Below are 13,990 nucleotides of genomic sequence, written 5' to 3' on the forward strand. Positions count from 1 at the left end.
GTCTGACTTTCGACTTTCTTTATTTGATAGCATGGGTCTGCATGAGATTGAATATACCAGTTACATGTCTTCGGAGACCAGACATAATCTGTTGTCGGAGATGAAATTGAGGGAAGAAATATACTGAAATGAGTGCCTTCACCCCTTTAAAATGCCATAATTCCTCACAAAGGATGCCAAATGACTTTGACATGAGGTTCGAAGATAAAGAGCCACCAACGTATGTACATGTACTTGGGAATCATATGTGACATAAGTGTCTGGATACATGTATGTTGGTCCAAGGATGTCCTTATAGAGATGGCTATGTCCCAAATCCCCTTGTCCAACTGTCAAGGTTGGGACTGGATTAGCTGTCGCAACCAACAGACTTCAGAATCCTCAAGGGTGTGCTACTAGAGATGTCCTACTGTATATCTAGACACTTGGACTTGGCTCTAAAGATTGGCCCAGTTCATTTTGACATCCTTGCTGAACATCATACAGCAATGCCAAAGGCCCCAGAGCTTGCATTTCCGTAGACTTCGCACATGGTGTTTTTCCTTGCTAGGCCCCAGAGGTTGCGTTTCCGTAGACTTCGCACATGGTGTTTTTCCTTCCTGTGACGCGCCACACAAAATGAACATCTGTTTGGCTTATTGGACTTTCTCATTGGTTGTACCAGGGAATGTGCAATGGAGACATTGGAAACCAGGCCCAAGTCCACAAGTGCTCAAGCAGTACTAGTAATCAGGGAGCGCAGTGGCACAATGGTTGAACGTCGACCTTATGATTGGGAGGTCCCGATCCGATCCTGGCCAGTGCCACTTTGTAACTCTCAACTTGCCTGAAATATCCTTGCCTGCGCTAGATTGGGGCTGCCCTTGGTTCTCGAGAACGGTTTCTTGATAGGTTGGGTAATAATGTTTGTGATTGTAAAGCGGTTTGAGACCAGTAAATAGTACAGCGAGGCAATAAGCAACTTCTTCTTCCCCAGTTGGAGTCATGGTTGAAGGCATCTTAAAACAGACCTGAGTGGATCGATATGTATAATGAAAACATGTACATGTCGCGAGTGGATCAATATTTATAATGAAAACATATGTCGCTTAAACAATTTTGTTTTCCAAAATAGAGCGGTTTGAATGGAAACTGCCATTTCATCTCTTCTATTGATCTTGGCAGTAAATGTGGCAGATGGATGCAGTCAATTCACTTCCATTTAGTATCTCATTAGGGGGAGAGGGAGCGAGACTTTCAGGGAGTCGAGTAATCCAGCCTTTTCAACATCACTGAGCTTTTCAATGACCCCCAAGAAGGCCAGAAGGCATAGTGTTCAATATGCTAGTATCATACTGCTGGGTCGTCTGCAGGACAAGACAACAATTCTTTCAATAAATGGACTCAAAGAAACAGAGTTCGGTATGAAAACATTTTATTTCATCGTGAAAATGAACCTTGATTCGACAACAATAGACCAGCTGCCTACTACATGTAGTATGCTTTTGTGTAAAACCATTGTTGAAATGTGTAATAAAATCAGCCACAGAAAGTTTAATACAGTAGAACCTCTCTATTAAGGACACCCTTGAGACTGACAAGTGCTGTCCTTAAAAGAGAGGTGTGCTGATCAAAGAGGTCAAATTAAATGGAAAAAACCAACTCGGGACCCAAATTACCCAAAGGATAAATGTTTTAGGCCCACTGTTCAACTGGATGACAAAGCAAAGGGTAGGCCTAGTATCATCATGATCATGCTTATGCCTTGGGCTTGGTATTATGGTAATGGTACAGGATAGCTACTCAGTCTAGTCTCATGCATGGCCATGCAAATTGCAAATGTAGGCCTATGCTATCCTTAAATTCTTCACCAGAACATCAGTTTCTTCCATTGCATCATTGTCACATCAATACATTGACGTCTAATTTCAAGCAATGATGCAAAAATGTTGTGAGAAGAAGCTGAAATCGACAAGAAATGTGAATTTAAATGTGGTATCGTAAATGGGTTCCTGCTGAGTATTTTGCATTTCAAGCTACAGTGGAGCCATCTACAGTATAGTACAGTAACTAAGACGGATCACTCCTTGCCAACTCGGCTTGCCCGTAAACTTGAACGTGAGTTAATTGTAATCTTACTCTCTACATACCAAAGTGATTTATCTCGGAATACAGTTGAACTTCACTGAAAACTAATGGTGTGTTGACATGGTTGATATCATGAGTTCAATGATTACTTTTGATTACGTCCGACAATGACCCGTTAACGTGTACCTGCAATTTGTGTGTAAACAGTTATCTATTTTCGGACGAAGCTCAGTCCACCACAAACTTTGGTCGATTTCGGAGAGAACCTTTCATTCCATTTAGCCAATTGTTCATGTGTTTCTTTCATCATGCCTACGACGGCTCAGTTGGGGGGGGGGGGGGGGGAATGCCACACTTACTATTTTAACGTTCCTCTTCTTGATCATTGATGGTGTCAAAAGTTAAGGCTGTGACCATCCATAGGTCACCATAGGCCCCTGAATGCTATTGCTAATTAGCGGGATTATCGGGCTAATCCCACTAATTAGCATTCAGGGGCCTATGCTGTGACAATGTGAATGTCTCAGGCCGTGACGGTGAAGTGGATAGGTCTGCTTGCCTCGTGGCTTCTTCTCATTGTCCGCGAAAAAGGTAATTCTGAATGTATAATATGATTGGCATCTCAGGTCCTGCGGGTTGTCCCTGGGTTGGGGTGGGGTTAATTTTAAAATCTATGGGTGCTGGCGGGGAGATTTGGTTGCAGGGGTTTGCAACTCCCATATCATATGTGATTTTGTCATGTTCTTTCTGACCACTTCTTCTTTTTAGTGAATCACTGAAACTATGAATTCCAAATGCACTGGAAATAAGTCGTGGCAGTGCACTGACGGCACCTGCGTAGATAACTATTCTTCCTGCGGTAAGTCATGATTCGTCTAGAGCATCACATAACATGTGACCCATTACATCAAAATGGGTCAAGTTAAAGGGAACTGAAACCGCCAAGCCAGTTCGTATGACCTCGTTTTTATTTCCCGCGTATCGGGTGATCAGAACGAGGCATGAATGAAACATGGCGCCTAGCTGTCAATCATTGAGTGACGTCACTACTATGGAATTTACTACGAAAACTCATGAATGAAAGATCGCATGACTCACGTGATTCTCACATGATTCTCAATAATAACAAATTGAACTGCGCATGCTCGGGCACTGGGGGCGGAACTACAAATCTGAACTCGAATAGAAAGTTGGAAGTTTGACTTTCTCGGGCGGTGAAAGTCGAAAAGTTGAATAAATCGCTCGGCGGTTCCAGTTCCCTTTAAGCTCAGGACAGGTGGAGACCGTTATTACAATACACAGTGCTGTAGTGCAGTAATCATGCATATGAATTTGTTGAAATTTGGTTTAAGTATTTGTGTATCATCGGCAATGCTGAAATTAATATTTAGTGTGTATCTAAGCAATTAGAAAGTTTCTAATTCAATTGCAAATTACAAATTCTTAACGAATGGCCTCAAAGATTTGAAGTTTTATACCACTCCCACTGTTGTATCTCGTGTCGTGCCTGTGATCGTGAATATATTTGGCGATCACTGCCTAATGACAAGTTCAGAAGATCGAATTGAGTTTTCTTTCTCTGGGTAACAGGCTAGATGAAGGTACATTTTCATGCATTAGTGTAATTGTAACTGAAACCAGCCGGGCGAAATTCTCTCTAACAACAGTTCTTCAATTGTATGATTCAAATGTGATACTTTTTTATTGCAGTTAGTCCGAGCTCAGAATGTAGGGGTACGCTCAATCGGTACTACTGTGGACTTCTTAATGGAGATAACTGTGTTTACAATGATCTTAGTTGCAGTAAGTTGAAGTCAGTTCAGACAGGCAATTCAAATTGCTGTTGCCTGCGAAAATCACATGTGACTATAACTGCTGTGCCTCGATATCAAACCCAGTAACTACTTGTTTTACCTGCAGACGATTGATCCTTATGTTCGCTCATTAGGCCACACTTGTTGGTTTTGTTGGATAACGAATCTTTGGAGTCGAAACCTATGTGGGTGGGATGGAAATTTTTAAAAAATTAAAGATAATATTTTTCTTCAGACTCAAAGCTATGTGGGGTGGGAATAAAAAAAAATCCATCAGACTCAAAATCTATGTGGAGCGGGGAAATAAAATTGAAACATGCTTATTTTTCATCAATTTTAGTGTCAGATCATACAAGAGGACACAAAAAATAAAAATTTGTTGAAATTGGTCGTTGGGAAAAATCTTTTTTCATTTCTCTCTATTTTATGGTTGGGGAAGGGAAAAAAGTGTGTCAAAAACGGTCGTCGGGACTTTCTTTTTTCCACTTTCTGGAAAATGACCTCCGGCGACTTCGTAATCCAACAAATAAGATAGGGGAACTAGGCAGGAGCAGTGGGGTTAAAATGGGGCAATGGGTCATGTTAGATTTAGCTCTTATATATTCGTTGTACAAGCGTGAATAGTTTTGACATAATGTGAGATGGGAGAGACTCCTATTGCCGATATTGTGTAACTTGATCTTGCCTACCTAGCAGCTGCCTTATTATAGTGTCCCTTTAAGATAACTTCTTTTTTACTTTTCTTTTTCCATTTCAGTGAGAGAGTGTGGCATGAATTCAGACACAATACATAAGTTTGACCGTCCCTGTCCAGGCTTCCCTGGAAAGTGTACTTGGTTGTCTTTTTATTGCCGTGAGTGCCAAATAAACAAATATTTCACTGCCATTTTTCCCTGCAATTCCCACTAGCTTTAAATTCACCACCACTGGGTACAGCAGACTGCCCAGAGTGGCATTTTGTGCAAATCTCCTTCTGCCTATGTCTGACAGATGCTGATTGGGATGTACTTTATTGTTTAACCTGGAAACCTGAAACTATTTACCAGGTCAACTTTTAAAGGGATTCTGCGCAATCAACATTTCTCCCTACATTTTACATTTTCTCGGGCGGTGAAAATGAACCTTCTCATTTCCTGTTTATACGTCTAACGCAGATCAGTAAGCTAGACTCGGCCTGATGAACATGTGGACAACAGGGCCTGCAATTGGGTTCCAGTCTGAAACTCGCTTATGACTTGATTGATGATGCATCAATTGCGTTGATACTGACTGAGGCCAATAAGGGCATCTGGGTGTACCGTCAGGGAGGGTGATACGCTGGTAATAAAAATGTTAAAACTAATTTGCACATTTGTTTTCCAGCTTTTTCATGTGGTGGTGATAAAGTCAAGTGTCCACAGAGTAACAGGTGTGAAAAGACATTGGCGTTTTGTGGTAAGTAAGTATTGTCGAAGTGGTTGGACATCAGCCTATCAGGTCAGGGCTTGTATCAGGGGTCCTTACTGGCTTTCTCAAGGTAAGGTGGTACCCTTGATATTCCAAATGTTTTGCCAGTGTGAAACAGAAGGTAGGGTGGCCAGCAAGTTGAGTTCGGGTGGCCCTATAGAAACCCTTCAAAAAGTCAAGAACAAGGTAGGTTGGCTGCTTCCAAGTTAGGGTGGTAAGCTGCCAAGGTAGGATGGGACACCCTGACAAATGGCCTTGTGGAGAACACTGTAAAATACCTGACGTTGTAGCAAAAGGTTACTTGGAGTTTCACTGCCCCTGGCCCTGTGGCTGCTGGTCCATTGCTGGTTATGTGCCGTGTATTGGCTGCTAGGTGGAGAGAAGCAATTTCATGTCAGTTTTGAGATAAGGGGCTTAAAGGGGACGTGCAATGGTATATCGAGTATTCTATTGAGTATGAATGCAGTTCAAGACGGAATGTCATTCGGAGCGCAAAACAGAGCATTTTGTATGTCACGACTGACATCACATTCTTTAGCATTTGTCAGCCTTTCCTTGCATGGACCAAGATCGCCTGCCATGGTTTTGGGAGTTATGGTAGCAACACAACTTCTGAGAGGAAATGTGTGGCAGTATTGTAATATGATGTTCCGTATGATAAATTGGGTGTTAAAGTTTTGATTGAACCATCTTTCTCATAAAAACGTCCTCTCCCAGATAACCGCATTAAAGAGGTTTCTTCGTAATTATGGGTGGACCAGGAAAATAGAAATGAAGTTGCTGTATGCACAGTGGTGTTGTGCAGTATCATGCACGCAATTTTGCTAAAACTTGGTGTGCCGTTGTAGTATTTTTGCATCTGTTTACACAACGGCAATGTAGAAATTTATTTCTAATACGTACATACGCAATTGGAAATTCTCAAATTTAAATATTTTACGAATGGTGGAGGCCTTTAATCTTTCATTTTTTCAGATCCTTGTTTCACTTTCCGATGTGCAAATACAGGGATTTGTATTGCCAGTTACAAACAGTGTAATGGATTCAATGACTGTGGAGACTATTCAGATGAAAGGAATTGTGGGTCTTCAGGGTCAGGGTCGTCAGGGTCAGGGTCATCAGGGAGAGACACGACGGATGTCAGTGGCCCAGTAGGTGAGAGAATTAAACTGATGTGTTCTCCTACTGAATAAACTGAAAGCCCTTTGATGCCACCGCATATGTTTCCTCACAATCGTGCCCAACCAGGCCACAACTGTCATCTAGCGTGTGAAATTGCGAACCACTTATCCCAATCAAAATTACTAATTGAACGATTGGTATTCAAAGATGATGTCAGACGGTACCGCAGACGTTTTCAAAAGAATTGTCGGCAAGAGGCTGTATATATAGTGTAAAAGGGTACGGCTTATCCAAGAGTACCTGGTCCACATTACAGAGAACTAAAAGACCAACCAAGTAAACCTGGCCGGCAGCATCAAAGGGCTAACTGTCGAACAGTATCTTTTGAAACCTCAATCGGTAGAGCAGTGGACCAATAGTTGTTGAAATAACAGAAATAGACCTGCAGTTTGTAGAATGATTGTGTACATTTTCTAGTGCTTTCTAGAACGGCCTCCTACAGGAGAAACACTATAACCAACTGGGCATAATATCTTGTAGTTGTACTGCTTTAGGGGACGTTGAACCCTTTACAGTTGGAGTCTGTATAAGCTTAGGAATTTTTATTCAATTTGATACTTCTATGCATTAACTGTATCATGTTGTATTCTTTCAGCGGACACCATGCCTATTGCCGTTGGAGTCTCTGTCAGCGTAGGAGTGTTCATTTTGATACTTGTGTGTATTCTCTGCATGGTACGAAAAAGGAACACGAATCGTGGAGGACGTGGAAGTGAGTTGTTTTTTACTTTGACACAAGAAGACCTGACCTAGTTTCATTGCGCAGAGTCCGTAGTTGTCATCGTCCGTTAGCAGGTTTGTATCTGGAGGAATCAACTTGAAACTTGGTACATATGTTCCCCTATGAAATGACACCAGGGAGACCAAATTTCGGTCCGGTTCGATTCCTGATTTTGCCACCAGGTGGCTAAAATCGAAAACACTAAAACCGCTAGATCATTGGTAAATTTTTATCATATGACTTGAAACTTGGTGCATATTCGTCTTGCCTGTAAACCAAAAGGCATTTCTGTTAACGAGAAAAGAATATTAGATTGAAAATTATCTGCGCATGAACCCCCGGTTTCATCATATTCCATCGTCCACATTTCAGCAGTTTTGTCACCGCGTCAACGTGGTGGTGGGCCTACCGGAGGACCAACGATAGTTGGAGCAACCCCAATTGCCAGACCTCCACAAATAGCAAGCGCTACAAGTCCTCATGGATCGAACTCACAGCTTCTTCCTCCCGGTCAGGTTTGTAAAACATTGGCTGAAATTTACGATTTGATCACGGTTAGGTATGTCTTTTTTTACAGAAAAAGATGTTTCTGCTCAACTACTCATTGCTAGGTCGTGTTGATATGTATTAAGTTTCTTTATGACCATTGTCAACCATTTTGCAGCAGCTCTAACAGGAATTTATCATGTTCTTCTAGTTACCGTTCGCAGTGGTTCCATCGGCACCCGGTTCTTCTCATAGTCTTAATAGCGCTAGCAGTCATCCTGCAGCACCACCCCCTTCCTATGATGAAGTAGTTGACAACGACAGGCAGTTCAGGATAGCAGATACACAGGTAAGATGATTCTCTCCATTGGGTGGGAGCTTAGGGGATCCATACCAGAAAAACAAATGACAGCCAGGTTGATACCTGGTGCTAGTGTGGCACTGGAGGGTCAAAAGTCTAATGTATAGGCCCTATGGATCAAGTTAAACGACCTGGCAAATTGCCACCCAACTAATTAACTGATCTCCACAAACTTGGTATGTTTGCCAGGGGATACCAGTGTACCAGTGGAGGCAAAGGTCAAGGTAAAAGTCAAGTTCAAAAAGTCTGAAGTACAAAAACGGGCCGATTGCCACCAAACGAATGAACCGATCTCCACCAAGCTTGGTACGTGCAGCCGTGTTGATACCAGTGTGTCACTGGAGGCTCAGGGGTCAAGATCAAAGGCCCTATGGTCGAGATAACATGCTCCGGGCAATTACCACCATCCGAATGAACCGATCTCCACCGAACTTGATACTACATACGGGTACTATTCCCTAGTGCCCTTATTACAACTTAATACCCATTTTTAGCTCACCTCTTAGCAGAGGTGAGCTTATCCCATACCGTGGCGTCCGTCGTCCGTCGTCGTCGTCGTCGTCGTCGTCGTCGTCGTCCGTCGTCCGTTAGCAGGGCACGTTTCGTAACTGTTAGAGCTATTGAGTTGAAACTTGGTACACATGTACCCTTATGTAATGACACCTGGGAGACCAAGTTTCGGTCCGATTCGTTTCATGGTTTGGCCACCAGGGGGCCAAACGTTAAAAGTGAAAATATGCAATATCTCCCTTAATAGTAGTCGGGAAATTTTGAAAAAAATATGGTAGGTACTTCTAGCAAAGGTGCATCATATATCCTCCGGGTTTTTGATTTGACCTCCTTTTCAAGGTCACAGAGGTCAAATGTTGTAAATTGGCCGTTAGGATGTAACGATGGCACGTTTCTAAACTGCAATGACTATTGATACCAAATTTGGTACACATTTACCCCTTAGTCAGGTGATCTCAGGGACCGAAGTTTGGTCCAATATGATTCACCACTTGACCACCAGGGGGCAAAATCCAAAAAACCTTAAAAATGTGATTATTCCTTAACTTCTTGCCCGATTGCCACCAATTTGATATCATGGATACATCTAACCACCATACAGTATATGTCACACAGGTTTTTAATTTGACCTTCTTGTCAAGGTCACAGAGGTCAAATGGCGTAAATTTGCCGTCAGGCCGTAACTATGGCACGTTTCTTAACTGCAATGACTATTGATCACAAATTAAGTACACATGTACCCCTTGGTCAGGTTATCTCAGGTACCGAAGTTTGACCGATCTGATTTGCCGTTTGGCCTCCAGGGAGGGGGCCAAATCCTAAATTCTTCAAAATGCCTTTATTCCTAGTAATGACTTGCCCGATTGGCACCAATTTTATATCATAGGTACATCTAATTCTAACAACCATTCAATGTGTCACCCGGGTCGTCTTTGATTTGACCTACTTTTCAAGGTCACAGAGGTCGAATGTACTGTAAATTGGCCATTTTGGGGAAATTGTAATTGCTTGGACCTACATCAAACCTAACACTACATGACACAATACCATGCTCTTTATCCATCTTTCCTCCACATGAGGTGAGCACAATGGCCCTGGCCATTTCATAGTATAATAGGGCACATTTGTTTTTTCTTTCAGCTTCCAAGTTATGCAGATTCAGAGCACATCCCTCCTGTCAACCCAAATTATACAAGCACTAGCAGCGTATGACGGTATTAACCCTTGCACTGCTGATAGACATTGGCGCCCTCTTGTGGCGAGGAAAAAAGCAACGTGACGACAAGCTTCTAAAGGACATTAATTCACATGGGGATTCAGAGACGTTTTATTAACTTACGAATGCAAAGTGGGATACACTTTACTACCGGGATATGGGCAGTTCAGCGAAATCTTTTTGTGCAGGATGTAAAGTGTATTCAGTCTTATAAATTCTGACATTTGCCAATGTGACGCAATGGTATATATCCAAAACTCAGTTTTGCTGTGATAAAGGTTGAAAATGACTTGCCAGAATCCAGAAGTTTTCGCAACAATTTCTGTACATATATCAGTGGATGAACTAAAACCTCTATGTAAACTGTAAGATATACCATGTAATGCTAGATATATTGTGGATATATAATGTTAGATATATAATTTCTGTTGCAGTTCTATTTTTAAATGGTGTATCGCCATTTCGCCTACAATCATTTCGCCTACAACCATTTCGCCTACAATCATTTCGCCTATAACCATTTCGCCTTCAGCCATTTTGCCTATAACCATTTCGCCTATTACCCATTTCGCCTACTAGCCATTTTGCCTACTTGTCAATTCGCCTACTAGCCATTTCCCCTACTTGTCTTTTCGCCTACTAGCCATTTCGCCTACTTTTACTGCTATTTTTGTTTTTTTATGAATTGGAAGGAAAGTAGAACTTTCTGGATATTTGTATTGAACAGAGGTGGTTTGAGGCAAATTTTTAGCTGGCAGATAGGAGTACGGTCACTATACATTAGCAGAAAATTAGTTAGTTTGCTTATGTTGTGTGACACACTTTATAGTGATCCAATTAATCCAGTAACCGAATTAGAGCTTCAACAACAACAAATTAGTGTATGATGATTGGGACTCTAAAAGGGAAATGGGATACAATCCTCTGCTACAGTAGGCCTACATGGGGCCAAACATATTTTTTTGACAGATACCAAATAAATGTGGTGGATTTGCAAATCCTCTGCAACAGTAGGTATAAGGCCTGATAACTTATATTTTTTACTGATACTGGTATCAATATGGAGGATTTAAAACAAATATATTCAGAATTATGTGAAATGGCATTTTCTGTATGTAGGCGAAATGGCAGTAGGCGAAATGGCGAGTAGGCGAAATGGTGGGTAGGCGAAATGGCAGGTAGGCAAAATGGCTGTAGGCGAAATGGCATTTTTTGGTAGGCAAAATGACTGTAGGCGAAATGATTGTAGGCGAAATGGCGATAAACCATTTAAATTCTATATTTGAACTAGGAAGACCGTAAGAGCTGTTGGTGAAGACTTAAATCATTCCATATACATTGTATTTGTAAAATATAAAATATATTTAAATATGTGTAAGATATAAAGTATAATCATCTCTGGCTAAAGGATCCACATGTCCCATTTGCATACTCGCATAACCTGTGGTTTTCAGTTTTTGCACAATGTTGACTCTTTCGGCTGAGCCGGTAACAATAGTTGAAAATACAAGTAATACTAAATGTGATTTAGATTTGGCGACAGTCTTTCATGATACTGTTTAAACTCATGTACATCATGTATATATTCGTAGTCAAAGTTGTAGGCGTTTTAAGCAATGTTTTACGTTTTCTTACAACTTACTGTGCTTAAATTTAAATTTTTTTAATTTAAAAATTTAATTTTTTTTTTTTACTGTAATTATTTTTCACAGGGTTATAGTGGGTACATAGGCCTACATGTAAATTATCTTTATACTTAGCTTTCAACCCTTTTGGGACTGTGCCATTTATAATGAACCAATTTTTTGTATATACATGTATATACAGGTGCGGTATTTATACGTATTTAGGCACATGTGCATATAAAAAAAACTTGTTTTCACCCTATTTTACGCGGTCAAATTTGCTGTTCTTATGAGCACATGCACCAATAAAATTATGTTAATGCATGAGTACTGGTATGATCAGTATGTACATGGATGTACGTAATCTTGGATACATTTTTGCCCATTCTTATGGGCATGCGCTAATATTCAAGCGCACCCTGAATATAAGCGTAGTGTGCCTAACTACGCCTAAATACAGAAATTAGTTAGTTTTGCTCCTAAAGGCAGCAAAAATTTGCTGAGAATCTCAATTTTGAAAAATCCGTCTATATTGTTAATGCGATTTTACACACGTGAACTTATGATCATTCCTGCCTTTGCTATTTTGGCACCTACAGTCCAAGTCACAAATGACATCCATCCAACTCGGCGCATATGTTGTGGTCAATGACGCACCAGTGACGCGTTTATCTCTCTCTGGGTTAATGCATATCACGTAGCGGTGACAAAGCCTGTATCTAAGGATGGTATTTTTATTTATATTGTTTAAACATTTTCATATGCATTGATGAATGAATAAACATAATGGTAACTCTACTTGTTCAGTCTGACTTTCGACTTTCTTTATTTGATAGCATGGGTCTGCATGAGATTGAATATACCAGTTACATGTCTTCGGAGACCAGACATAATCTGTTGTCGGAGATGAAATTGAGGGAGGAAATATACTGAAATGAGTGCCTTCACCCCTTTAAAATGCCATAATTCCTCACAAAGGATGCCAAACGACTTTGACATGAGGTTCGAAGATAAAGAGCCACCAACGTATGTACATGTACTTGGGAATCATATGTGACATAAGTGTCTGGATACATGTATGTTGGTCCAAGGATGTCCTTATAGAGATGGCTATGTCCCAAATCCCCTTGTCCAACTGTCAAGGTTGGGACTGGATTAGCTGTCGCAACCAACAGACTTCAGAATCCTCAAGGGTGTGCTACTAGAGATGTCCTACTGTATATCTAGACACTTGGACTTGGCTCTAAAGATTGGCCCAGTTCATTTTGACATCCTTGCTGAACATCATACAGCAATGCCAAAGGCCCCAGAGCTTGCATTTCCGTAGACTTCGCACATGGTGTTTTTCCTTGCTAGGCCCCAGAGGTTGCGTTTCCGTAGACTTCGCACATGGTGTTTTTCCTTCCTGTGACGCGCCACACAAAATGAACATCTGTTTGGCTTATTGGACTTTCTCATTGGTTGTACCAGGGAATGTGCAATGGAGACATTGGAAACCAGGCCCAAGTCCACAAGTGCTCAAGCAGTACTAGTAATCAGGGAGCGCAGTGGCACAATGGTTGAACGTCGACCTTATGATTGGGAGGTCCCGATCCGATCCTGGCCAGTGCCACTTTGTAACTCTCAACTTGCCTGAAATATCCTTGCCTGCGCTAGATTGGGGCTGCCCTTGGTTCTCGAGAACGGTTTCTTGATAGGTTGGGTAATAATGTTTGTGATTGTAAAGCGGTTTGAGACCAGTAAATAGTACAGCGAGGCAATAAGCAACTTCTTCTTCCCCAGTTGGAGTCATGGTTGAAGGCATCTTAAAACAGACCTGAGTGGATCGATATGTATAATGAAAACATGTACATGTCGCGAGTGGATCAATATTTATAATGAAAACATATGTCGCTTAAACAATTTTGTTTTCCAAAATAGAGCGGTTTGAATGGAAACTGCCATTTCATCTCTTCTATTGATCTTGGCAGTAAATGTGGCAGATGGATGCAGTCAATTCACTTCCATTTAGTATCTCATTAGGGGGAGAGGGAGCGAGACTTTCAGGGAGTCGAGTAATCCAGCCTTTTCAACATCACTGAGCTTTTCAATGACCCCCAAGAAGGCCAGAAGGCATAGTGTTCAATATGCTAGTATCATACTGCTGGGTCGTCTGCAGGACAAGACAACAATTCTTTCAATAAATGGACTCAAAGAAACAGAGTTCGGTATGAAAACATTTTATTTCATCGTGAAAATGAACCTTGATTCGACAACAATAGACCAGCTGCCTACTACATGTAGTATGCTTTTGTGTAAAACCATTGTTGAAATGTGTAATAAAATCAGCCACAGAAAGTTTAATACAGTAGAACCTCTCTATTAAGGACACCCTTGAGACTGACAAGTGCTGTCCTTAAAAGAGAGGTGTGCTGATCAAAGAGGTCAAATTAAATGGAAAAAACCAACTCGGGACCCAAATTACCCAAAGGATAAATGTTTTAGGCCCACTGTTCAACTGGATGACAAAGCAAAGGGTAGGCCTAGTATCATCATGATCATGCTTATGCCTTGGGCTTGGTA

At 41.3% G+C, this 13,990-nt stretch overlaps 1 protein-coding gene across 3 annotated transcripts; it reads left to right on the plus strand.

The window, feature by feature from the left end:
- The first annotated feature begins 1,752 nt into the window (after positions 1-1,752).
- LOC135496381 (uncharacterized) lies at positions 1,753-12,234 on the plus strand. Of its 3 annotated transcripts, none has more exons than XM_064785682.1 (10): positions 1,753-2,097; positions 2,836-2,926; positions 3,778-3,870; positions 4,639-4,734; positions 5,244-5,315; positions 6,303-6,482; positions 7,105-7,221; positions 7,603-7,745; positions 7,928-8,065; positions 9,728-12,234. In XM_064785682.1, exons 2-10 carry the CDS (start codon positions 2,851-2,853, stop codon positions 9,797-9,799), a joined length of 987 nt encoding a protein of 328 aa, XP_064641752.1. In that variant the 5' UTR covers positions 1,753-2,097; positions 2,836-2,850; the 3' UTR covers positions 9,800-12,234. The 3 variants fall into 3 exon arrangements, with proteins under 3 accessions (XP_064641752.1, XP_064641753.1, XP_064641754.1); XM_064785683.1 differs by having other exon boundaries at positions 2,063-2,177; XM_064785684.1 differs by lacking the exon at positions 1,753-2,097 and adding an exon at positions 2,585-2,658.
- The last annotated feature ends 1,756 nt before the right edge of the window (positions 12,235-13,990 follow it).

The sequence above is a fragment of the Lineus longissimus genome, chromosome 11, assembly GCF_910592395.1.
Source record: "Lineus longissimus chromosome 11, tnLinLong1.2, whole genome shotgun sequence".
Taxonomy (NCBI): domain Eukaryota; kingdom Metazoa; phylum Nemertea; class Pilidiophora; order Heteronemertea; family Lineidae; genus Lineus; species Lineus longissimus.